We start from the raw sequence: 26,982 nt of genomic DNA, 5'->3' as shown, positions 1-26,982 counted from the left end.
CTACAGACTTCTAAGGAGAGAATGAACAGAGATTTCAAGAAGTAGTCCTGCCCTCTTTTTTTTTTTAATTTGGGCTTGCATGAATGCACAACCGGGCCAATCACATTTTTGTGGTGCAGTGTTATTCTCGTGCTCTGATGCTGTTCGGGTGCCACTGGCACACACAACGTCTCCTCTGACTTTTCTGAGGCTTCAGTGCTTTTGAAAAGTCGAAATCAGTGTCTTTTATGCATCTCAGAGTGCGCTTATAGAGTAGCATACTGCAACTTCTAGCCTATGCAGCCTCGAGACAGACAGAGGAAAAGTTGTGTGGGCACCAGCGGGGCAGGAATGGCTTTGGAGCACAAGAATAATGCAGCACTGCAGGAACATGATCAGCCTGGGTGAGTATACGTGTGGACTGCACCTTAAACAGCAGTACAGGTGCATGCTCTGATAAACATTAAAGAGATCTTCAGTCAGACAGTGCCAGCAGTTGGACCTCTACCATTTAACACTAACAGCCTATTCTAAAGATAGACCATTGATTTTATAAGGCTTGATAGCCCCTAAATATTTTCCATAAAACTGTGTCTCAGTCTAGATGAATCATAGCTCCTTATGTTTTACATGTTGCCTGCAGATCAGATTGCATGTACAGCATGACTAGTTCCTTTTGACTGTTAAAGGAGAAGTCCAGCGATAATTTTTATTAAAGTATTGTATTGCCCCCCAAAAGCTATACAAACTACCGATATATACTTATTACCGGAAATGCACATAAAGTTCTTTTTTCCCTGCACTTACTACTGCATCAAGGCTTCACTTCCTGGATAAAATGGTGATGTCATGACTTGACTCACAGAGCTGTGCGGGCTGTGACTGCTGAAAAGGATAATGGCAGGGGGACACTGAGGGACACAGGGCACTAAAGGGACACTGAGCATCCCTCTGCCATCATCCTCTCCAGCAGCCACAGCCTGCACAGCTCTGGGAGTCGGGTCGTGACATCATCATTTTATCCAGGAAGTGAAGCCTTGATGCAGTAGTAAGTGCAGGGAAAAAATCACTTTATAAGCATTTTCCGTAATAAGTGTATAACAGTAATTTGTATAACTTTTGGGGGTAATACAATACTGTAATAAAAATAAAGGACTTCTCCTTTAAATGATCATGTTTTTAAGGACTTTGGATAGCAGCTAAATCTGGATGGCCTCTTAATCCTGCAAAACTCCTCTAAAGATAAAAGGGGTAACATTTTGTAAAACAATGAATTTAATGCAATAAAGTATCTGACCAGGGGGTGTACAGCTTGAAAGCATTTTAATTCCTATACATTTTGGGGTGTGCTTTAATCCTTAATTGTTGCTTTTTGCTTCAGGTTGTCCAGTTGATCAGTTCAGAGATACTGCCATATGCCAACTTTATTCCTAAGGATTTTGTTGGTAAAATCATGACCATGCTCAATAAAGGCTCCATTCACTCCCAGTCGTCTTCATTTACTGGTAAGTTTACAAAGAAGCAGTACATTTTACTTTTAGCAATCAGTGTTCACAAAGTAAATTTATATAAAATAATAATGATCTCTACGGGCTTTATATGAGGGAGAGAGAGGACAGAGATTGATTTGGTGATGTGGTTGGACGCCCCCATAGATAGAACTCCAGGGATTTCTTTTTCATCTACACTATGTTGCTGTGGTTGAACCCAGCATTGTTACCTTGAACTAATATGTAGGATAGCTTGCCAACAGGCTAATAAGAAATAGTTTTTACTGTTTTGAAGACAGCACTTGGTTATTGATGTTTTTTTTGTTTTTTTACATAGTGTACCAAAGCACAGTGCAGCACAAAATGCTTTGGTCCATATGGCAGGTCCACTTTAAAGAAGTTTCATGTGCTTCCCCCACTGAAAAAAATAACAAACTAATCTGGGAATTCGACAGATAGATTTCACAAGAGCAGCTTTCCTGACAAGGGTGTGATTTTGTGACTCACTGCGTGAGATTTCTGATAATACTGCTTGTGTGTAAGATCTTTACAATTTAATATACATAATATACATAAACTACAGTAGAGGAAGTGACTTATTAGTACTTTTCTCTCAAATCAAATTGTTCTCTAGCCATGTCCATAATCAGTTTTGTTTTGTTTTTTATTTAGGGGTTCAGGACGGGATCCCGCCCCTAGAATTAAACCCCGTCTGAGTTTATTATAAGCTTTAACTTCTTAAAGGTGACCTGTGGCCAGACACCCAAAAATGAGAGGTTATATAGATTGGGATTACATAGATTGTGCCCTGATTACACACAGTTTTACAGATTTTGGCTATGTTCACACTACGTTAAGTTCTGCAGAAATCACGGCCGTTGTTACAATGGCTGTGATTTCTGCAGTACTTACATAGTGCTGCAGGCTTAGGGAATCCCTGCCGGAGTGTATACACATAGTATACAATCCGTCCGGAATCCCTAGCGGCGCCACGAGAAACTGACATGTCAGTTTTCCACGGCTGCTATTCACTCAATAGCGGCCGCAGAAAACCATGTCAGTTCACACAATGGAACGTGCGGCTCTGGCTGCTCGCTCCATAGTGTGCAGTGGGGAGTTCTGATGCGGCCCACACAGATGCGCCCGCATCAGAACTCAGTGGCGCTAAAGATCATCTGGCCAGTACTGCAATACCTGCTGGGATGATCTTTTCTGAGACCGGCCGGGTCACAGAACGGCCGTTCTCTTACCAAATGTAAACATAGCATTTGGGTACATCCTCTCATTCCCAAGATATATAGGTTTATAGTTCATCTGATGTTAAAGGGGTTATCCAGTGCTACAAAAACATGGCCACTTTTTCACCACTCTTGTCTCCAGATTGTGTGGGGTTTGAAACTTGGTTCCATTGAAGTAAATGGAGCCTAATTGCAAACCAAACCTGAACTGGAGACAAGAGTAGGGGGAAAAGTCGCCATGTTTTTGTAGCGCTGGATAAGCCTTTAATTGTAACCTTTTAATAATTAAAGTAAATAGTGGTCTGTGTGGTTATACAGTCAAGGGGGTGTGAGTGCTTTTCATTGAGGGGGTGGGCATGCCTTATACACACACCCTCAAAGTATAATCCTGTCAAACACCTGACATTCACTCCCTTTTATTAAAATTATGTTCACTCCCACCTGTTACCTGAACAGACAGATTTGCATAACTCAAGATTGGGAAGGTGTATTAAAGGGGTAGTGCGGCGCTCAGCAATTATTCACAAAATAACACACATTACAAAGTTATACAACTTTGTAATGTATGTTATGTCTGTGAATCGCCCCCTTCCCGTGGGGCTTACTGTAAAGTTGCTCATCTCTAGTTTTTAGATCTGCAGGGTTTTCTGCAGCTCCTGAATAAACCGCCTTAGGCCATGTTCTCACTGTGTAAGGGCCCTATTACACCAACAGATTATTTGACAGATTTTTTTTAAGCCAAAGCCAGGAATGGATTTGAAAAGAGGAGAAATCTCAGTCTTTCTTTTATGACCTGTTCTCTGTTTATAGTCTGTTCCTGGCTTTGGCTCAAGAAAATCTATAAGGCCCTAAGACACCGGCCATTCCATGACCCGGCCGGGTCACGGAACAGCCAGTGTCAGAGGAGATCATCCTGGCCAGTACTGCACTGCCGGAGAATTCTGATGTGGGCGCATCAGTTTGCGTGCCCACATCCGAATTCCCCCGCTGCACCCCGTGTGCACTGACAGGTTTTCTGTGTCCGTCATTCACTGAATAGCGGCGACAGAAAACTGATATGTTAGTTTCTTGCGGCATCGCTAGGGATCCCGTCCAGAGTGTATACCATGTGTATAGACTCCGGCTGGGATTCCTTAGAAGGCAGCACTACGTAAGTTCCATAGTAATCGCGGCCGCTGTTACAACGAAACTTACGTAGTATGAACATAGCCTTATAGAAATATATTCTAAAGAAGATTACTCTTATTTCATCCTTATCGGTTTCATCCTTATCAAGTCAGTGGGGGAGGGCTCCATCTAGAGTCAAAAAGAGGACTGATAAAGTTGTGAAAAGAGAGAGAGGGGAAATGGATAATGTTCTGGGACACATGGGAGAATTCTTTCTCTTTTTAACAATTTTAACTGTATTTTGGGACAGGATAAGGAAAGAGGATTCTTGTGCTTCTCTGTGTATTTTCTACATGGAGCATCCTTTAAAATGGGTTATCCTTTCATAAGACTCATGGATCATTTTTCTATAGTGCTATAGTTTTTTTTTGTCTATTTGGCACTATAATGCAAGAGATATCACTTATATATTTTTTAATTTATGTATTTATTCTTAAGATTAGGTTGTCAGCTACAAATCCATTATTCCATAATTTATTTATTTTGCTTGGAAAAGTGTAGATGTACCTGGATTATCAGAAATGGGTACATGCAGTGCCTGGCATCATTTACAGGAAATCGTACATGTTACATTGACTTTAAGTGAAATAATTCCTAATTCCCACTGTATTGACTATGTAAATCACCCACAACACACCAGTATAATGGACATGAGATTCGCAAAGCGCCTAATGCTTTTGTTTGGTCTGGAATGTTATACTGTGTTTGTGCAGCTTCACTTACCAGACAAGACGGCAAAGAGGATGTTTGTGTTATGTGCTTATTGTGAGTTATGTATCTGTGTGTGCAGTGCTATAAACTGTCTGAACTGTGAGAATTCACATATGTTTCCAGAGAAACCTTCCATTCCGGCATTCCATTCAGTGAGATAAAATGGTCTCTCATCGCTGACTTTCCATACCTCCAGATGCATGTTCAGGATAATAACTTCACAAAATCTTTTTCTGGTTTCACTTTCTTTGTGTTTCTGTGATTTAATCCAATGTTGTAGGAAGTGTAACAACTGTTTTAGGGCATTGTATGAGCTTTTTATGGGGGCAAAAGCCACATTTTATGTAGACATGTGCATAAACTTCAAAAATTTCTGTTTAACTTCATACGCTTATCTCATACAACTTCCCACTTCCAAAGATTCTCTCTTATCGCTTGGAAAAAGAAAACTAGAATAAACATAGAACACAAGTTTGCATTATTAGTGCTGTTATTTAAAGTGTCAATTCTGAAAACTTTTGACATGTCCTTGGGACTGAGTGTTCAGACCCTAACCTATCAGTAGAGCAAGCAGGGAGATGACCCTGCTGCCGTGGGCTTCTCTCCCCTGCTCTGTGTCCATAAAAGCTGAACGGTCCCATAGGCTGCATTCGCACCTCCCGTGTTCTGTTAGTGAAACACAGAAGACAAGGACGTTGAATGCAAGTCCTGGACTGTTTCCCCAGATGGCATGATGTATCAACATCATGCCAGCAGTGGGGAAACTCTTTGCAAACCACATGCAGCCATAGCAATTATTGTTCTCCTCTAAGTTTGCATAAAATAGGCATTAGAAAAATCAAGCACCAGTTCTGAAGCAGATTTCCTGTGGACATGTGTTAAGATTCAGGATTACTGGAGGGGAGTATATGAAGTATTTGAGGCCAAAGTTAATCAGGATATTGCTCATTTAGTGGTTGTAGGGGAGAATCCGGTCAGCTCCAGGACAACAGTCTATAATTAAAGGGATCCAATCAGCCCGATTGTGCTGACACAGCTCCCAGCTGCGCCCAGTACACCTCCTGCACAGCCCCCTTACCATATCAGTTGTGTGTGCTGTAGTATCTTTATATCCAGGAAAAACTTGTTTTATTCCTGCACGGAGGCTGTAAGAGAGGCGGCAACTAGTCATCTAGGTGGAGAACCATCTTTGACTAGTCACAGCTCTCTGCCTGTCAGTGTGCTCTGCAGGCATGATTGACAGACAGGCAGAGTCCCTTAACAGGTCTCTCTGCCTGTCAGTCATCCCAGCAGAGAACACTGACAGGTCACAGCTCTCCGCTCAGATCTCTAGTTGCCGCCCCTCTCCTGGCCTCGCACGCAGGAATAACGTACATTTTTCATGGATTTAAAGATACCGCTGCACATGCAGCTGCTATGGTAAGGGAGCTGTGCAGGTGGTGTATTGGGTGCAGCTGTGAGCTATATCAATGGTATAGCTCCCTGTATATCAATGGGTCAAGTTGCGGAGGAAGAAACACCAGATATGGTCGGGGAACCTTTAGAAACAGCTATATGGGGCTGCTGGGAGCTTTATCACTACACTTATTGGTTCCCTTTAAAGTATATGATGGAAATATTGAAAAAAGAATTGTTAATTTTAATGTTTTACTCCTCTGACTGCTTACAAATGTAATAAGCTCATTTTATCACTGTAGCACTGCCCTATTTTATTTATTTCAGTGCGTGAGGCAGCATAAGAAGTGAATAGTTTTTCTATAGTTTGTTACTCATTAAAGGATAAGAAACATGTCCCAGCCCAGAAACGGTGATCACACACACAGAGCATTGTTCTATATATGTAAGAGGAACTGATGACTAAAGATGGAAAAATCTCCAAATCTAATGTGACTAATGACCTGTGCAGTATGAACAGGGATTATAATCCGAAAATTGATATAAAGCTTTGGGCAGGACTCGGACATGATTTAGTTTCTAGGTTTGGCATTTACTATTACATGCATAGATCCTTTTTGAGGTGTTTTTTCTTTTTCTTTATATCTCTTGTTTTCAGGTACTTTAGATTAAATAATGGCAATGTTAGTGAATGCAATTTCTCATCTATTGGAAATACTTTTGGGTTGAATGAAGTAGAAGAGCAGGACAGCCTGCAGATATAGATTCCCCCATATCCTGTAGTTTTGTTTATACCTTGTTTCTGCATTAGCTCGTAAGAAGATTTACACCTGTCCATTGCTACTAAACACATACAAGAACAGCTAAAGGCCCTATTCCACGGGCCATCTAAAGGAGCAAACGAGCGCTCTCGTTTGCTCCTCGTTCCCCGCTCGCTGCCGCCGCTATTCTTAGCGGCTGCAGTGAGCGGGTGAGTGCGGGAGGGGCGTCGGGGAGCTGCGAGGGGTGCCCGCGTGATCGCTGATCATCCGGGCAGCCCATAGGATACAGCAGCGTCTGCTGCTGATGCTCCTATTCAACGGAGCGGCGGCAGAAGATCGTTGCTGTATCAGTCGCTTGTTTTTCAACATGTTGAAAAATAAGCGACTGCAACGATCAGCCGACATGAACGATGTCGGCTGATCGTTGCACTCTATTCCACGGGGCGATTATCGTCCGTAGCGGCCGATAATCGTTCCGTGGAATAGGGCCTTAAGCGTGTGTTTACACAGAAAAATTTATCTGACAGATTTTGGAAGCCAAAGCCAGGAATGGATTTGAAAAGAGGATAGATCCTAGTCTTTCCTTTATGACCTGATCCCTGTTTATAGTCTGTTCCTTGTTTTGGCTTCAAAGATCTGTCAGATAAATCTGTCTGTGTAAACGCACCATAAGACAATGTTTGCTTATTTCCAATCTATAATTATACATTATGTTAACTGAACCACTCGTATTTGTGAAGTGTACCATAACATTTGCAGAGTGATAAAGTTTCCGTCCGTTCAATCAACTGGTTTGCTATCTGAGTTGTTTGATATAAGGTCTTGGATTACAGTTCTCTAAATGAGCCTGGAAAATGTACAGCCATAAGGAAAGTTGCAGTCCTCTAGGCCTTTCACAATGTCTCTTGACATCAGGTGACCAGTGTCATTACCCTGAACAGCAGTCACTTCTGAAGTGTCTCGTCACAGATAGCCCCTTTGTATTGGAGCCGCAGCTGCAGTCAGCTATACAATGTCGGTCTGGCTAGTGGCACATCTGGCAAACAGTGAATTTTACCAAGGAAGTACATGACCAGCAAGACGTACATAAATACTTATCCATATGATTCAAGGACAGTCTTACTTATTTAATGCAGGAGCCTCGCATACACAGTAACATGCTACTGTGACTGGAAGGGTTCATAAGCATTACCAGCATATATAAACATGGGGTTGTCTTTATGAGGCTACCCCTTTAAACAATATTCTAGTGATAATCATTTATGTCATATCCCATGGATATTCCACTAATTTCTGATCGGTATGTGTAAGGGTCCTTTTACATACACAGATGTCTGACCAATTTATCTGACAGATTTTTTTAACCCTTTGAGGACCAGGCCCAAAATGACCCAGTGGACCGCGCAAATTTTGATCTTAGTGTTTCCGTTTTTCCCTCCTCCCCTTCTAAGAGCTCCAGCACTTTCAGTTTTTTATCTACAGGCCATGTAAGGGCTTATTTGTTACAGGAATAGTTGTACTGTTTAATGGCGTCATTCATTTTACCATAACATGTGTGATGGAATTCCAAATATATTATTTATGAAGATATAAATTGGTGAAATCGCAAAAAAGAATGCAATATGGTAACGTTTGGGGGGTTCCTGTGTCTACGTAATGCACTATATGGTAAAAGCGACATGATACCATTACTCTATAGGTCAGTACGAACACAACCATATGCAGGTTTACGCAGATTCTCTAATGTTATATATTTTTTTTAAATGAAATCCTTTTTTTTGGCAATTAATTATAAATAAAATGGGACTATTGTGATGCTTATAACGGTTTTATTTTTTCACCTATGAGGCTGTATGTGGTGTCATTTTTTCCGCCATGATCTCTAGTTTTTATTAATACCATATTTGTGAAGATCGGACGTTTTGATCACTTTTTATAAATTTTTTTATATATATAATGTAACATAAAATCGGTAATCCGCGCACTTTTTTCCCTCTTTTCGTGTACGCCGTTTACCGTTCGCAATTACGCTTGTTATATTTTAATAGATCGGACAATTACGCACGCTACGGTATATTATATGTTTATTTGTTTATTTATTTTTATATGTTTTATTTATATAATGGGAAAGGGGGGTGATTTCAACTTTTATTGGGGGAGGGGTTTTGGGGTAGTGTGTTAGTGTTTTTAACTTTTTTTTTTTTACACATTTGAAGTCCCTTTGGGGGACTTTTACATAGATTAGTTTGATTTCTACAATGATGAATGCTATGCCATAGGCATAGCATTGATCAGTGTTATCGGCGATCTGCTCATTGAGCCTGCCTGTGCAGGCTTAGAGTAGCAGATCGCCGATCGGACCGCACGGAGGCAGGTGAGAGACCTCCGGCGGCCCGTTTTACCGATCGGGACCCCCGCAGTCACACTGCGGGGGTCCCGATCGGTAAGTGACAGGGGACTCCCCCTGTCACTTACACTTAAACGCCGCGGTCGCGCCGCGATCGCGGCGTTTAAGGAGTTAATGACACGTGGCAGCGCGATCGCTGCAGCGTGTCATTACCGGTGAGGTCCCGGCTGCTGATTGCAGCCGGCCCCCACCTGCTATGAAGCGCGCTCCGCTCCGGAGCACGCTTCATAGCGGGAGAAACACCCAGGGCGTACAGTTACGCCCTAGGTCGTCTGGGGACAGACTTCCATGGCGTAACTATACGCCCTGGGTCGTCTAGGGGTTAAAGGGAACTAATCACGCCGAAATTGCCCCCATTGATAAGGAAACGTGCTGGTACATCAGCCAGCACGCTTCCCAAACATCCCCCTGTCCCCTCCTTTATTACCCCGTAATCTTACTTTTGTGATGTCCCGCGCCGTATGCTAATCAGCCCCAAGTAGTCAAGGTGGGCTGAACTAGTCACGGTCCTGGGTGCTGTAATCACGGCCAGAGGGGCGTGATTCAAAGACCTGCGCTCCGCCGACGTCATCTCTGGCCCGCGATCAAGTCGGCTGCGCGCCGCGTCTTACGCATGCCGCGCATGCGCAGTACGGCGGGAGAAGACGCTAACGTACTGCGCGTGCGGCGGAGCGCAGGTATTTGAATCACGCCCCTCTGGGCGTGATTACAGCGCCCGGGATCGTGACTAGTTCAGCCCACCTTGACTAGTTCAGCCCACCTTGACTACTTGGGGCTGATTAGCATACGGCGCGGGACATCACAAAAGTAAGATTACGGGGAAATAAAGGAGGGGACAGGGGGATGTTTGGGAAGCGTGCTGGCTGATGTACCAGCACGTTTCCTTATCAATGGGGGCAATTTCGGTGTGATTGGTTCCCTTTAAGCCAAAGCAAGGATTAAAAAGAGGAGAAATCTCAGTCTTTCCTTTATGACCTGTTTGTTTATAGTTTTTTCCTGGCTTTGGCTTTAAAAATCTGTCATATATCTGTGTGTTAAAGGACCGGGTCCTATTCCACGGGCGAGGAGGGCCCGATCAACGATGTAAACGGGCGGCGATCTGCTAGATCGCCGCTCGTGTACTGGGCCTATTCCACGTTAAGCGAGGGCTGCAAGTTACCGATGTCCTTGCGGCCCTTGCAGCATCATACATTACCTGTCCAGGCTTCTTCTCCGCGCTGTCTTCATCTCCGGGTCCCGCGCGCTCTATCTTCAGAATGGACGGTCAGCTGACAGGCCACACGCGGTGGTCCCAGCCTGTGATTGGCTGAGCGCTCCGTCAGCTGACCGGCCATTCTGAAGATAGAGCGCGCGGGACCTGGGGATGAAGACACCGCGGAGAAGAAGCCTGGACAGGTAATGTATGATGCTGTTGCTTGTCAAATCGTCCGTTGCCCACCACGCACCGCTATTCAACCGTAGCGATGCGCGGTGGGGGAACGATGATTTTAGGTCTGGCCCTAAATGAACGATCAGCCGATGACACGATCATTGGCTAATCGTTCTCTCTATTTCACCGAACGATAATCGGCCGAATCGGGCCAAATGGGCCCGATCCGGACAATTATCGTTACTGTGGAATAGGGCCCTAATAACTGTGAGGCCACAGCGCTCTAGGAGGGGAAAAAAGGCAAAACTAGGAGAAGGGCACCAGAATTAGCTTCCGTGAAGACTGTCATGCACTTTCTCCTCAGCACTTTAGGGTTGCTTCACGTGTACCGGATTTGCAGTGGATTTCACGCTGCGAGTTTGCAGGGAAATCCGCTGCAAATCCTGGTAGTGTGAAGTTGAATGGGTCACATACCCGCAGCGGAATTTTCATTCTGCTGCCAGTATGTGACCCGGCCCCTTTAACCCCCGCAGCATACATTACGTACTTGGCAGCGCGGCTGCGTGTGAGGCTCTCTGGCAGCAGAATGAAAATACCGCTGCAGGTATTTGACCCATTCAACTTCACTGTACCAGGATTTGCAGTGGATTTCGCTGCAAACTCTCAGCATGAAATCCGATGCAAATCCGGTATGTGTGAAGCTACCCTTAAAGTGTTTTTTAAGGATTAGAAAAACATAGCTACTTTCTTCCTAAAGCCTTCCTTAGGTTGTGTGCGATATTACTCTGCTTCAGTGGAACTGAGCTGCGATACTACACACAAACTGAGGACAACAATAATGCTGTTTCTAGAAGAAAGCAGCTATAGTTTTCTATTCCTGGATAACCTCATCTTGGAAGGCTAAAGACATTTTTAAATGCGTATTTTATTCTTTCTTTGTATTCTTATTATGGTCTAAAACATTTTCTTCTAAGTAGATTTATGACCAGATCAAAGTGACATTTGATTTGATCATTAATCAGCTTAGAATGGAGTTCAGGAGAGGAAAGAGGAGGGCTGGAGACTTAGGGCCTCATTACACGGCATGATTAGCACAGTAAGCGAGCACCAATTTAGCTAGATCAGTGGTCGCCTACAGAGCCTATTAAGCGGATCCGTGATTTTGCAGCAAGGGCTGCACGGGCATCATTGGTGATGTTGGTGCAGTCCTTGAAGTAATTAAAGTATACACTTACTTTTTCATGCTCCCCGGTGTCCTTCTGGTTTTTATCCGCTTACTTCAGCTGCTGTTGAAGTTTGACAGGCCACTCAGCCAATAACTGATGACGATGGTACAACCCGCAGCCATCATCAGCGACAGGTGTGTTGAGGGAGGAATTGGCAGCAGGACATCAGGGAGCATGGAGAGGTTAGTAACTGTCATCAGCCATAGGCCACCCATCACTATTACACTCATCGATGCGCGGCAAATGATTTTTAAACTTGGTAAATGACTATGATCAATTCATCCTTTCTTTATTACGCAGAGCAATATCTGCCTGTGTTGATATCGGCCTTTTTTGTTATATTATTGCTTTGTGTAATAGGACCCTAAGCCTGTCAGATTGCTTCTGATGGATTTCATCATGAATAAGACAACAGCCAGCATTCTATTTGAAAACAGGGAGGCAGAAGATGATAAACTAAGCTTAATTGTTAATAAAGACCTTAAAAGAAAATGTTTTTGTGTACCATAAAAAGTAATAAGCAAACACTATGAAAAAATGCATTGAAAGGTGCATGTAGCTTGTAGCAAGGGACCCTCATTGTTCAGATTAGTAGAGGCGCTCATTGGATATGCCCTCACCTGTCAGACATTGATGGCATTTCCTATGGGTATGTTATACATGTTTATCACTGAAATACCACTTCAAGATAAAAAATTTAAAAAAAGCTACTAAAAGTACTACGTAAATATCATACAATAAAGGTTAAATGTCTTGCCTTTGAGGACAAGGCAGGAATTGTTCTCTGGACCTGCCATTAAATGATATCTGAATTATGTTCGGTTTCTTATCGTTCTGACATATCCCGTTATGAAGCTTCTTAATAAAGAGAATGAAATAGGGTCTTTTCTTAATAGCTAGTAGCAAACATGTTTAGAAATGTTGATCAGGAAGCAAGTTTGATTTTCAGCCACATTCTGTGTGTTTGCCAAGGGCTGGGTTGTCTGAATTCTTTTCACAGTATGATAACCCCATTGCTATTCCTTTCTAGTACTCTCAGCCTGTAGTGCAAAAGTAATTGATTTTTGTTTATAATTGTAGGTCGTGAGTTGGTTTTAGTTTTTGATTGCCACTAAATCCTTTGTGTCTGTTTTGCAGAAGCTGAAATAGACATTAGGATGCGAGAAGAGTTCTCAAAAGTGTGCTTTGAGACATTGCTTCAATTCTCATTTAGCAATAAAGTAACAACACCACAGGAAGGATATATTTCCAGAATGGCACTTTCTGTGCTATTGAAGAGATCCCAAGATGTCCTTCATCGCTACATAGATGATGAAAGGCTGAGCGGGAAATGTCCTCTGCCAAGGTATGTATGGGTTTTAATATGCATTTCTTCTATGGGTACTCAAGACATATCCTGGAGATAAATTATGCAGCACAAACGTTCATCTTGATGTATTCCCTTGTGCCAACGTTGAAAGGCAACAACACACCAGTTCACAAAAAAGTTTTCAAGCCTTCAGACCAGTGAGCTAATACATAATTAGAGTTTTACAATGGAACTTATAAAGAAAAAAAAAAAGTCAGTGCTGATCCAACAGTTTAGAGAATGGAGCCCTGTACATTCATTGCAAGATAATTTTGGCAAACACCCCATATGCCAGAGGTAGATAGGAGTTTTAGGTAGAGAATTTACATATTGGGGAGTCTTATTTAGGTGATAAACTTACCATTGCTTTGGTCATCATTAAATCCTTACATTCAGAAACCTTGTGCTACAACCAAATATTTTTTTGTGCTTGGACACTTGGAAAGGTAAAATCTTCCCAGAAATCATAAAGACACATAGACCAACAACAAACTACATAAATATTAGTTAAATGTATTATTACATACCATTTGAAAATACAATCCCATTTAGTTTAGATGCCACAGTGCCAACCATAATCGGGGATGAGGTAAAAAGGACCTATTATGGCGCTGAATGGCACAATTGGTAAAAGTAACAGTTTTTTTAATTGTCTTATAAAACAAGGCGTTTCAGGGTCTGTGCCCCTTTCTCAAGTTAAGAGACATGTCGAGATTAGTAAGATTCTGCATTTTCTTCCCAGATGTGTCTCACGTCTTATTTCTGTACAGCTACAGTATGATTTGTGCTGTTGTATCATAGAGGTTAAGGAAAATGTGTAAGGGCCGTATTACACGACCTGATTTTTTTATGTAAGCGAGCGCCGATTTGCTAGATCTGCACCCATTTACTGAGCCAATCACATGAATCGATGATCGTGCAGCAAGTGCTGTATATATATCATTAGCGATATCTGTGCTGCCCTTGTAATGCATAGAAAATAATAAACACTATACTTACCTCTCCACACTCCCTGGTGTCTTTCTCGCTTCTCCCCATTCACTGCAGCTGCCTCTGAATCCATCACATCTAAAGCCATCTCTGAAGTGACAGGCCACTCAGCCAATCATTGGCCATCCCCTAAGGGACTTATATACGCAAATAAAAATAAGGGACTTATATACGCAAATAAAAATAAAAAAAGTTTTAAAACATGTTAAAAAAAAATAAAATAAAATGCCCTAATAAAGATTTATATTACACCCTTTACCATTATACAAATAAAAATATTTTAGAAAAATAAACATATCGTAGCATGGGGACTTGTCCGATCTATTAAACTATATTGTTTAGTATAACAATATTGTTACCGCACGGTGAACGGCGTGAATAAAAGCCGCTTGGGGCCAGGCAGTGGGTGTAGCACTGTATGTGTATTTCTACATATGAGATATTTCGTTGTGGACAAAAGAAGTGTAAATCTAAAATGGACTATTAATAGAGATCTATGCTATAGTTAAAGAGTCATACGCATACACTGGAGTAAAGGAAATGCACATCTACTTATTTTGGGCTTTTCTGTAAAAAAAAAAAAAAAAATGTTTTCAGGTCTAAACAATATGTCTATACAACAACGTCTATAAATATCCGAATTTCTGTCAAATATGCACTGTAATTCGTAGCATTCATTTAAGTAATAGAGGTTTATATTTGCATTTTTCAGGCAGCGTGTAACAGAGATAATATTTGTCTTAAAAGCTGTAAGCACTCTTATAGACTCTCTTAAGAAAACTCACCCTGAAAATGGTAAGTAATGGAGTTTCAATGTTCCTTTTAGTGAATACACTAATATTTATTAAAGTATTAATAGTAGTAGTAGTCTATACTTCACTATTTATTATAACCACAGAAAGGGCAGGTCCCACAGGTTGTCACCCTTCAAACTTGGATACTCAACTTTTGGACTATACAAAGAACTTCTAGTGTAAAGCTGACTCCATATAGGCTGAATGAGAGTGCTTAAGGCCCTATTCCACGAAACGATTATTGGCCATTGTGGCCGATAATCGTCACGTGGAATAAAATGCAACGATCAAGAGAAAACACAGATATTTTGTTTAGGCTGGGTTCACACTACATATATTTCAGTCAGTATTGTGGTCCTCATATTGCAACCAAAACCAGGAGTGGATTGAAAACACAGAAAGGCTCTGTTCACACAATGGTGAAATTGAGTGGATGGCCGCCATTTAATGGCAAATATTTGCTGTTATTTTAAAACAACGGCTGTTGTACAGTGTAAAGCATAAGCAGATTGAGCCAGTCATAGGCAGATACCTGGCAGTTGGCTCTGGGGTCCAATGCTGGGAGATGTATTTTCCTGGCTGGCGCCATCTTGGATATAGACTGGCTTCTATAAAAAAAGGAGCTGCGGCAGCTAGAAAGATGTGAGATTGCTCAAAATACTCAAGGGGGCTCGGTGAGTAAGAACATGTAGGTTTGGGAGCATTTCATTTTTTTTTTACTCTTGGGTGGAATACTCCTTTAAGATGCTTTAAGATGCATGCTGCCGTTTATATCATTGAAAGGGTTTTTTTCCGGGCAAAACTGCTTCCAGCCCTGTTCACTATACCGTGAAAAAATAATTATTTGATTCCTTGCTGAGTTTGTAAGTTTTCCCATTGACAAAGACATGAACAGTCAGTCTATAATTATAAAGGTTAATTTTAACAGTGCGAGCTAGAATATCAAAAATGAAATCCAGAAAATCACATTGTATAAATTATATACATTTATTAGCATTTTGCAGAGAGAAAGTATTTGATCCCTCTGGCAAACAAGACTTTAATACCTGGTGGCCAAACCCTTGTTGGCAAGCACAGCAGCCAGAGGTTTTTGTAGTTGATGAGGTTGGTGCACATGTGGGGAGGAATTTTGGTGCACTCCTCTTTGCAGATTATCTCTAAATCATTAAGATTTTGAGGCTGTCGCTTGGCAACTCAGAGCTTCATCTCGGAGTCTGGAGACTGGCTAGGCCACTCCATGACCTTAATGTGCTTCTTTTTGAGCGATTCCTTTGTTGCCTTGGCTGTATGTTTTGGGTCATTGTCATGCTGGAAGACCTAGCTACAACTTATTTTTAAACCCTAGACGAACCGGTACACCAAGGCAGCCTTTCACCAGACGACCCTGGGCATACCAGTAAAGGACCTATTACACGTAACTATTATTGGCCGTATTCGGCCGATAATCGTCCCATGTAATAGAAGGCAATGAACAATGTCGGCTGATCGTTGCTGTCGTTTGTCTTTCAACATGTTGAAAGACAAACGACTGTGAAATCAGCAATATGCTGCAATCATTCCACAGAATAGCAGTGGGGGCAGTAGACCACCGCTATCCTCTGTGGGCTGCCCGGACGATCTACCGATTACCCGGGCAGCTCCCCGTTGCCTCCTCTGCACTAGCGCCGGCAGCGAGAGGGGAACAAGTTGCCCCGTGTAATAGGGGCTTAAGTTCAGAGTGCATATACCGCTATGAAGCGAGCTCAGGAGCTGAGCTTGCTTCATAGCGAGGGAGGGAGGGCTGGCTGTTACTGGGCCCTCACTGATAATGACAGGCTGCAGCGATCGCCGGTCATTGTTTTAAATGATAACTGCATTGATGTCTATAGACAACGGCCGTAAATTATTTACATGATCATTATTTCAACAGCAGTAGCAAACAATGACCTTTGTTCAATACATTGTGTGAAACAACGGCTGTGGTTTGTATTGAGTAGTAGTAGTTTCTGTATTAGATTGTTACTGAATAAAGTTGTGTATATCCTATCTATAGCAAAATAGCAGGAGATATAGAAATCTGAGGCCAAAGAGTAGCTGTGTTAGGTCTCTCTCTGAACCTTTTGGAATTTGGCTGACATCCCAAAAAAATACTGTGTAAATAGTCTTCGTCTGGCTTTACCCTCACTAAAGGGATGTCGTGAGGTAGGGGGATTTGTACACCAAAGCTGGAAAACTCTTTTAAATTGCACTGCATCCTGGTTATGTCTAATTTTGACAACATATACCTCTGGGATATAATAGCAATTCTTTTCAATCACTCCGACAGACATCTGAATTAATCTAAATAACCTATTTTTCCTGTAATGAAATATATTTATCTTCTTGTGGATCAGCTTATTAAAATAAAAAACCATGAAAAGTGAAATAAATGGGCTAGGAATGGAGATGCGTGAATGAAGTGGAGGAATTGGGTGAAGCAGGATTGAGGTTGTGTGACCTTCAAGGTTGGTGAGTCATACATCCCGAGGCGACATATTCGTCAAGCCTTTCCTCCCAAGACAGATAACAGGGTCACCATAGTGCATGACTTATAGCATGCTATTTTTCTTACCCCACTGAATGTCCATACTTCAATCGGGGGAGGGTAAGGGGGGCTCCCACTCCCCCGACTGAAGTAAGGCATTCAGTTTTCAACTCCTATTTACTCCTTGGAGTGAGGATTATGCAACATTTGGTTTTACATACAGCTTAAATTAATATGTTTTAATTACATGAAACTAAATTGCTTCTATTTAAAAATCTCAAGTCTTCTGGTACTTATCAGCTGCTGTATGTCCTGAAGGAAGTGGTGTATTCTTTTCAGTCTGACTCGGTGCTCTCTGCTGCCACCTCTGACCATGACAGGAACTGTCCAGAGCAGTAGCAAATCCCCATAGAAAACCTCTCCTGCTCTAGACAGTTCCTGTCATGGACAGGGGTGTCAGGAGAGCACTGTGTCAGACAGGAAAGAATACACCACTTCCTGAAGGACATACAGCAGCTGATAAGTACATTTTAAATAAGTAGTAATTCACAAATATGTATAACTTTCTGATACCAGTTGAAAATTTTTTTTCTCTCACCGGAGTACACCTTTAAGCCAAGGCTCAATTTTATATTTGTACGTGACTCTGTTTTTCAATACCAATGACTCAGCTCTCTAATGGAATCCAGAAACACCCCTACAAGCCCAAAGGTGGCTTGCATTGGGCACATTATAAAGCACCGTAGAACATGTTTTGGCCAGCAGATTCACTATGAGTCAGTACATTTAACTTCTACCAAAGCAAATTAGCTTCTAGAGCAGGATTACGCATTATGAGTCGTTAAAGAGAATTTGTCAGCACCATGTACTCAGTTGGCACTCATTTCGGATACAGTTTTGCCCACCAGGTCCATTGGCAGATACATTTATACAGAAAATAGTTTACTTATCTTGACTTAAATGTTTTCACAAGGGGAATGTGCTTTTCCATAGTTTATCTTCTTTTTTATGCACCTACTGTATACTTTCTAAATAAATCCTATAGCTGTAGATGAAGGGGAACAGCTGTTTAGGTACCACTGCAAGTCCTCATGTAATGGGCAGATTAGTTTACTTGTAATTTCTGTGTGTGCCACCCAATATGCTTCATTACATTTTCACACTGTATATGGTACACTGTCTATATGATAAAATGGCTACATTTGTAGTTTATTACAGCAAGATCATTCCGTAGATGCAGAAGTGATGCAATAATTCTATATTGGCAAAAAGTAAGTGTTGCACAATAAATAACCATTTCTACCCCCACACTGTGCCAGTAAGCGTTTTCAGCAGGGGTTACAGTAGCCAACAAGTGGTGACTAATTGAAGCTATCTGCTTTTATGGATTCCTGGAATGTTGCTGATGTGTTTAACTCCAACAGTGCCATAAGGATAGCGAAAGAAATAGGAGAGGGTCACAGGCTGTCAACAAGTTTTGTTTTTATATTTTGTTTCCGTATACAGAAAGCATTAAACCAAAAATGTACCAGATGCAAGAGCTAGCTAAAGGCTCATGGGCTTTCTTTTAAGAGTTTGGTTTGGGCCATCTCTGCTCCCAGGATACTTCTCTTCATGGCCATTGGCTTCAGTCCATTATAACTTACCTCTGCAACACCCCTCTAAAAGGCCTCTTTACATAGTCCGATTATTGGCTGACTGAGCGTTAGCAGGAATGTTGTTGTAAATCACTGACCAATGTCGAGGGAACCAGCAAATGAAAAAGGTTATGGTCCTTTTACACAGAGAGATAATTCGCACAATTCATCGTTTACTGATTTCAATGTAATGATTTGTTTTTTATACCGATCAGTGTTTATACGGAGAGATGAATTGTTTGAAAAATCGTTATTACGATCGCTTTAAGACTAAGTGATCTGCGAATTATCAGCAAGTGACCAGCGATGATTTGACATCGCTCGTTGCTTGATCATTAGCTGTGTTTACACGAGCCAATTATCACTCAAATATGATCATTGTCACGAAAATTTGGGCGATAATAGCTCTGTATAAAAGGACCAATTAGCTAATTTCATCTTTCCACAACTGGATCCAGTTAATATGAATAAAGTACCACAAAGTGGCATTTGTTATAGCTGTCACAGCAGGTGGTAGAGAGTCCTACCTGTGGAAGTGAAAAGACTGGATCCTGCACCTACATTATTGCAGACCAAGTACACCACAAAGAGTTCAAGGTGTTGACTTGACCTCAAGATTCCCCAGGTCTGATCTGATCAAGCATCTGTGGGATGTGCTGGGAAAACAAGTCTGATCCATGGAAGCCGCACTTCACAGCTTATAGGACTTAAAGGATCTGCTGCTAACGTCTTGGTGCCAAATACCTCAGGACGTCTTCAGAGTTCTTGTGAAGTCCATGCCTTGATGGGTCAGAGTTGTTTTGGTGGGGGCAAACACAATATTAGACAAGTGGTTTAAATGTTATGATTGTATATTTATAATGAAAGGCTACTTAAAATAATAAAAGTAGTAATTCCTATAAGTGGGCACAGGTTGTTTTATGACAGTATGCCTGTGTCTGCATATTTGCTTCCTTATATTTAATAAATAATCTAAGGAAACCTATAAACAGTTGGTTTATTCATGCTTTATTTTCATATTTAAGATCATCATCCATATAAGAGATGATATCCATTGACTCAAATAACAATCACGGAGAGGTGCTGTAACCTATTGGTCATACAATGTTATTGCCACATGACTATAGGCATCTCAGGTCCAGCATTACATTGCTAACATTAAAGGAGAAGTGTGAGCAAATTTTTGGGGAGGATAAAAGAAATAGTGTGCTTTTACCTCCTCCGCTTCGGCACTGGTGGCCGTTTACCGTAGTTATTGTCCACGGCCGCTTCCTGGTCTGAGCTGGACGCGGGTTGCGACGTTTGTGATCTGCTCAGTGAGTCAACGGACGAGGCGGGACCCTGCTACAGCTGCTGACTGGCTAAGCGGACCGCTTATGTAATGACCCGGGTCCTTGCTCAGGTGAGGAAGCGGTGGTTGACCTGAGGTACAATACCACCAGTGCTCGAACGGGGGTGGTGGTGTTAGAGCATGTTATTTCTTTTGTCCTCACCGTTATCCACTTGTTTAAAAAATTGCTTTGCCCAGACTTCCATTTGTATACAAATTATAGTTCATGTGGTGCGAGACCTTTTTTACTTGCTTTTACATTGCAGTTCTATGTTGTTCTGCTACTCTTTGTATTGATCCCCTTGCTGCATTAATCCTTGGTACACAATAACATTGTGTCTCCACAGTAATATAGCAAAATATATCCGCTTCGCCTACCACTTTCAATGCTACATCTGCCTGTTATCAAGCAGTTACCCAATGAGCACTGTTATTCAGAAAAGCTTGACATGTCACAGGGATATGTCCAAAGTTGATTGGTCTTTGAGACCCCCACCGATCAGAAGTTCCCAGCTCACAGCAATCTTTGTCCTGTTTTTCTGGACAGCTGTATTATGTCTATGGGGCTGCTGGACGTGGGATGATTGACAGCAGGAAGGTAAAGGCCCTATTCCACCAACAGATCTGATGACAGATTATCTGCCAAAGATTTGAAGCCAAACCCAGGAACAGACTATAATCAGAGAACAGGTCATAAAGGAAAGACTGGATTTCTCCTCCTTTCAAATCCACTCCTGGGTTTGGCTTCAAATCTTTGGCAGATAATTATCTGTCGTCAGATCTGTAAATTACACTACTGTGTGTTTCTCTGCACTTGTTCTCCTTTTGATCACTTTGGTTACTTGGGACTCACTACCAACCGGTTGGAGTTCCAGTAGTGAGACCTGAGTAATCAAAACTTGTCACATGTTACCTTTTGTGAAACATTTTGGTTAAAAAGAAAAAAAAACTTCCCAAAAATTCAAGCAGTTTTAAACCTGTTCTTCATATTTTATTAGTATAGAATGTTTATTTATTTGATTTTTTTTGCACTTTATCATCAACTTTTTTCCACTGCAAATCATGGCAGAAATCTACATCTCGGGTTCGGCCTGATATACTAAGAGGAGTACGCCTCTAAAGGCTGTATTACATGCACGATGTGAGGAAGAGAGTGACGACCTGTCAGGTCAGCGCTTGCTTCCTCCTCGTTCCTAGCTCTCTGCCTGTGCTATTACAAGCACAGATGGCAGCGGGAACAATGGGCAGGCTGTCGTGATCGTTTTGATTCAACATGTTGAAAGACAACAGTAAGCTGACATTGTGCGTGGCGGCTGATCGTTGCCCTTTTAACAGATCTATTATACCAAACAATTATTGTATGGAACAGTAAGTAATCGGCAAAATACAAACGATAATTCCTTAGTAAATTCCGTAGGTCCCTTAGTAAATCCGGCAGGGTTAATGGAGGCAGGTGATGGTTTTTCCACACCTATAGTGTAGGGGTAGAAAAAGCCACTATTTCCTGAAAAGAAATGCCATAACCCAAGAAAGCCCAAAAGTGCCACTAAAATGTGAAAAAATAACCAAAAAAAGTAATGTGGCTATGGCATTTCATATTTACCCATTGACTCCCAGCTAACATCTAGCCACAGCGCTTTGTGGCAAAAGAAAAAAAAAACATGCCATGTGGTGGATATGGAGTTTTTATTGGTATTTTCTTTCCAGAAAACCAACCTAATGCAGCCTTAGATATGTATCAGGAGCTTAAAGGGGTATCCAGCTGCTTTCTTTCAAAAACAGCACCTCTCCTATCTCCAGGTTGTGTGCGGTATTACAATCCATTCACATCCACTTCAGTAGAACTAAGGGTCCATTTACACAGAAAGATTATCTGCCAAAGATTAAAAGCTTTCCTGTATGATCTGATATCTGTTTATAGTCTGTTTCTGGCTTTGGCTTCAAATCTTTGGCAGATAATATGTCAGATAATCTTTCTGTGTAAATGCACCCTTAGCAGCAAAACCACACCCACTGTGAGGATAATAGTGATGCTGTTTTTGGATTTTTTTTTTTTTTTTTAAAAAGCCATGGTTTTTAACCCCTTTCAGAAGCTGGAACTTTTTAGATAGAGTTCACATCAGTCAACTTAAAATCTGCAACATAGAAAAATGAATTGACATGTCGCATACTCGGGTGGATTTAGGGCAGGAAAGCTATTAGTTTGCCCCAAGAAAATCTAAACCTCCATTCCACTCTACTACTATTATTATTTAGTAACATTGAAATCTATCCATGTAAAATTATTCTTGTGGTATTGGCTTATCTGCAAATGCATTTATGATGGGTTGCAAATATTCCATGTGAAATTCTATGATATATCAAGGTTTTTATAAAAAAGACTTTAACATTGATAGGAGTCCCTGAGCCTTGGAGTTCATACAGTCACTATATTTAGATCCAATAGGATTTTATTTTTAGAAGTGTTCAGGAGAGTTCTATTTATTGGAAATGTAAAGGGAATGAGAAAATTCAGCAAATTCAGTTTTAGCAGAACAGCCTGGTCAGATTTTAGCTCTAAAATTTTATTTTAGCATCAAATCATTTTTAATCATTGCAATTAGTTCCTTCTTTCATGTACACACACATTTTTTTATTGTATTTTTTTTTTTTTTTTAATAATTATTAAATATATACAGTAAACACTCTATCCTGATCAGGAGAACCTTTCATTGCAAATTACTTTATTTAATATTGATTGCATGTTTTTCTGCTTTTTCCCCCTCTATGATGCAGCGCCATTAGAATCAATGGAGCCGCACCATAGAAGGGGGAGGGTTTCCAACCACTGGGGGTTGGTCGACCTGCCTCCAGTGCTTCAGCCTGGGCCTGATTGTACATTCACTTTAAAGCCACTCTGTACCCACAATCTGACCCCCCCAAATCGCTTGTACCTTCGGATAGCTGCTTTTAATCCAAGATCTGTCCTGGGGTCCGTTCGAGAGGTGATGCAGTTATTGTCCTAAAAAGCAACTTTTAAACTTGCAGGCCTGTGCCAAACTGCTGTGGCCTAGAGTATCTGTGCCCTAACTTTGCACCATACCTCCATCCCCCCTTCCCACCCTCTTCATCATTAGCAATACCACTGGCAGGATTTGTCCTATTCCTCTGCATTGAACACTGCACCGGTGCCTTAACGATGCCCATATGCCATGCTTAAACAGCTGATGAATAGGAGAAAATCTGGAGAATTCCTAATGATGAAGAGGGCAGGGAGGAGGGACAGAGAGGTTGTGCCAGCCTAATGCATAGTCACTCTAGGTCACACCAGTTTGACACAGGGCTGCAAGTTTAAAAAGTAATTTTTTAGGACAATAACTGCATCACCTGCCGAACGGACCCCAGGACAGATCTTGGATTTCGAAGGTACAAGCGGTTTGGGATGGGCAGATTGTGGTTACAGAGTCATTTTTAAGGGAAACTTTCAGCTCTAGATCATGCCCAGAGCTAAAGCGTCAGGGAGGCTGTGTTGAGCCTCAGGATGTAGGTTTGATGAGATCCCCAGAAATCAGTTGTATCTGCATGTGCTAAGAATGGTTTGCAGAGAACTCATACCGGATTTCATCTAAGGGTGGGTTCACACTACAGAATACCCCCAGATAAATTCTGGCGGATTCCGTCGCTAGTACCCGCTAACGGCCATTCGCCTTTCCACCAGTTCCATAGACACCATTCTATGCACGGGCGGTATCCGCATTCCGCCAAAAGAATTGACATAGGCCCGTTCACACTACAGAATTGCCTTCTATCTTTTTGAATGGGAGGGCTTGCATGCCTCCACCCTCCGTGCCTCTCCATTCAAAGAATTGACATGTCAATCCTTTGAGCGGAGGCGCTGAGTCAAAAAGATAGAAGGCAAGATTCGGCACCAGTTAGCGCACAATTTTGGCGCTGATTCCGTAGTGTAAATGGGTCTTCAGAAGGCATAATTGAAAGCCTAGTGCATGTCAATAATGCAGCTGGAAGTGGATAAAAGCGAGCACAGGGACATTGCAGGCAAGTGCTGAGATTTACATAGCTGGACTTTTGTGTCCAGGGGAACACCCCAAGGCTTTTGGAGCTCCTTTCCATAATAATAAAGACAGAGACCTGAGAAGCCCTAACCATGGCCTTATTTTTATCACCTAAAATCCTGTGACAGGTCTGCTTTAAGGGACCATATTGTGGTACCCATGTATGTTTAGCATGTAGACTTGCATTTTCTTATGTAATATATATTCTTTGTTACAGTGGATGATAACACCTGGGCCCAGGTGATTTCTCTTTACCCGACATTAGTGGAATGCATTACATGTTCATCCTCTGAAGTGTGCTCAGCTCTGAAAGAAGCTCTGGTTCCATTTAAGGACTTCATGCAACCACCAGCAGCTAAAGTGCAGAATGGAGAGTCGTGACTGTTTGGAATGATCCTTCTTGAGGACATGACACAGAGTGTACTACAGATGAATGTTTCCTCCTAAGTGAAATTATTTTTTCTGAAGGACGCATTTAATGAACTAACCTGAGCGGCCACCTAGCCTGTGGCTTCCTTTTAACTGCTATAATAATGAGCTCAGCCATTCATGAAAACAAACTTGCACCTCAATAAATGTCCCTGTGTGAGTACATTGTGGGCCTTCTGAATATAAATTAAGTGCAGTAAATGATCATTTGTTTCAGAGACTGAATGGTGAGGATTGATCTGACTGGTAAATTATAAGGAAAAAATAAAATAAAAGAATAACCCCATTCAGTCAACATGTGAGACTGGTGGAAGAAACCCCTGGAGAGTACAACATGTACTTAATTTTATGCAAAACAGTACTATAACATTCCATATTTTTGTTAGCCTTTGTAAACCGAGAGAACTGTCATATTTGTGTGTAAAATAAATGGTACAGTTCTGTAAGAAGTTGTCCCATTATTTAAAAGCATTGGTTCAGACAGTATTCAGTAAGAGATCATTCACTGGTCTGTTTATAAGGATGAACCATTCTACATTGAACTGGTGCTTTATGGTTATCTAGTGTTATGTAGCCTTTCGCAAGGATTGCTTTCTGTTAAAAATTTCTTTGTTTGAACATTGTGAAAAATGGTTTCTAAGTCATCAGAATGTATGAAAAACGTATATAGAACCTGTTACTAGGTTTTACTACTATAAATAGCTAGGAAGGCACTGTAGCACATGTCTGGTGGGTGCAGCCTGAGGTCTAAAGTGTGTGGCTGAGCTCCAACTTACCAACATGATTGATGTGGATCCAACCTCCTATGTCATCCACAGGCTTTTCTAAATCTTAAATTGGGACGGGAGTATGTGCAGAATGAGAATGAATGCAATGCCCACAGCATGGAAATCACAATCTGTCCGCAATTCCCTGCATTATGGCACGTACTACAGATTTGAGGGAGCATGTGGATGATGTAGAATATGCCATCTATATCCGTAAAGTAGGAATGGGTTAGCCCAAGGTCATTCGGATACTTTGGATGTACCCAGTGGACTCTTTAATAAGGGTTTTTCTGCACACTACAGCCAGTCACTTGCATGTAACCACTGAAGCCATCGATTGCCTGCACCATCTCATGCTGAGTGTACGAGAGTGACACTGGGACACTTCCATTGGAAGTTCCAGGGCAGTGGTGGTCCTGGACTGGCGGAGAGTAGAGGGGTGAGTATAGATGGAGAAAGGCACCATAAAGCCCTTTTAAGGGCTAATTGGCATATGACACTGGATGTTTTGTAACTAAATCTTAAAAGCTATTCTGAGCTATTAAGGCCTTATGCCAAGTTTTCAAAGATGCTTTCAAGTGTAGCAGTATGGTGGTAATATTTTATAGGGATATTATCTGGTGACAGGTGTCATTGTGCTGATTGGTCGCTATCACAGTTAGTGAGATAAATAGAATTCTGGCCAAACACATTATACAAAAGTCTACTGAATTGCTTATTATTGATTAGATTGATATAAGATCTGATGTCAACTGCTCTTTGGGAAGATGTGAGACTTATAGGGTTAACCTATATCAACGATCAGCCGATGATCGTTGTCATCGGCTGATCGTTGCATTTATTACACGGAGCGATAATCGGCCGAATCGGGCCAATTCGGCCGATTATCGTTCCGTGTAATAGTACCCTAAGGCCCCGTTCCCACTGAGGCCCCGTTCCCACTGAGGAAATGCCGTTAGCCTCCCGCTCATAATGGGAGTCTATGGGAGGCGCGCGCTCCTGCCCTGTCCGCGCTGAAGAATGAACATGTTCATTCTTCAGCGCGTACAGAGCAGGAGCGCGCGCCTCCCATAGACTCCCATTATGAGCGGGAGGCTAACGGCATTCCGCGGCGGACAATTCCGTTGCGGAATTCCGCTACCTTTCCTCAGTGGGAACGGGGCCTAGGTGGTATTACACGGGCCGAGCAGGGCCCATTAATACCTGTAAACGAGCAGCGATCTGCTAGATTGTTGCTCGTTTACTGGGCCTATTACACGTTACCGATGTCAGCTGGTAGGCCGCTCAGCCAATCACAGGCCGGGTCCGCTACGGCCTGTGATTGGCTGAGCAGCCTATCGGCTGACAGGCCTCTGTGAAGCTAGAGCGCGCGCGGGACCCCGGGAGAAG

General features: G+C 42.0%; 1 protein-coding gene across 2 annotated transcripts in view; it reads left to right on the top strand.

Annotated features, from left to right (window-relative positions):
• MON2 (MON2 homolog, regulator of endosome-to-Golgi trafficking) overlaps window positions 1-25,275 on the top strand; it is a 79,499-nt gene extending 54,224 nt beyond the window's left edge. For both annotated transcript variants that reach the window (XM_069973964.1, XM_069973955.1), the window contains 4 exons: window positions 1,361-1,484; window positions 12,881-13,088; window positions 14,794-14,876; window positions 24,615-25,275. In XM_069973964.1, the coding sequence (XP_069830065.1) occupies window positions 1,361-1,484; window positions 12,881-13,088; window positions 14,794-14,876; window positions 24,615-24,778 (579 nt within the window). In that variant the 3' untranslated portion in view covers window positions 24,779-25,275. The remainder of the gene's footprint in view (window positions 1-1,360; window positions 1,485-12,880; window positions 13,089-14,793; window positions 14,877-24,614) is intronic.
• The last annotated feature ends 1,707 nt before the right edge of the window (window positions 25,276-26,982 follow it).

Source organism: Dendropsophus ebraccatus, chromosome 1 (assembly GCF_027789765.1).
Source record: "Dendropsophus ebraccatus isolate aDenEbr1 chromosome 1, aDenEbr1.pat, whole genome shotgun sequence".
Taxonomy (NCBI): Eukaryota; Metazoa; Chordata; class Amphibia; order Anura; family Hylidae; genus Dendropsophus; species Dendropsophus ebraccatus.
Note: the sequence above shows the minus strand (reverse complement) of the source record. Positions and strands in the feature narration are given on the sequence as shown.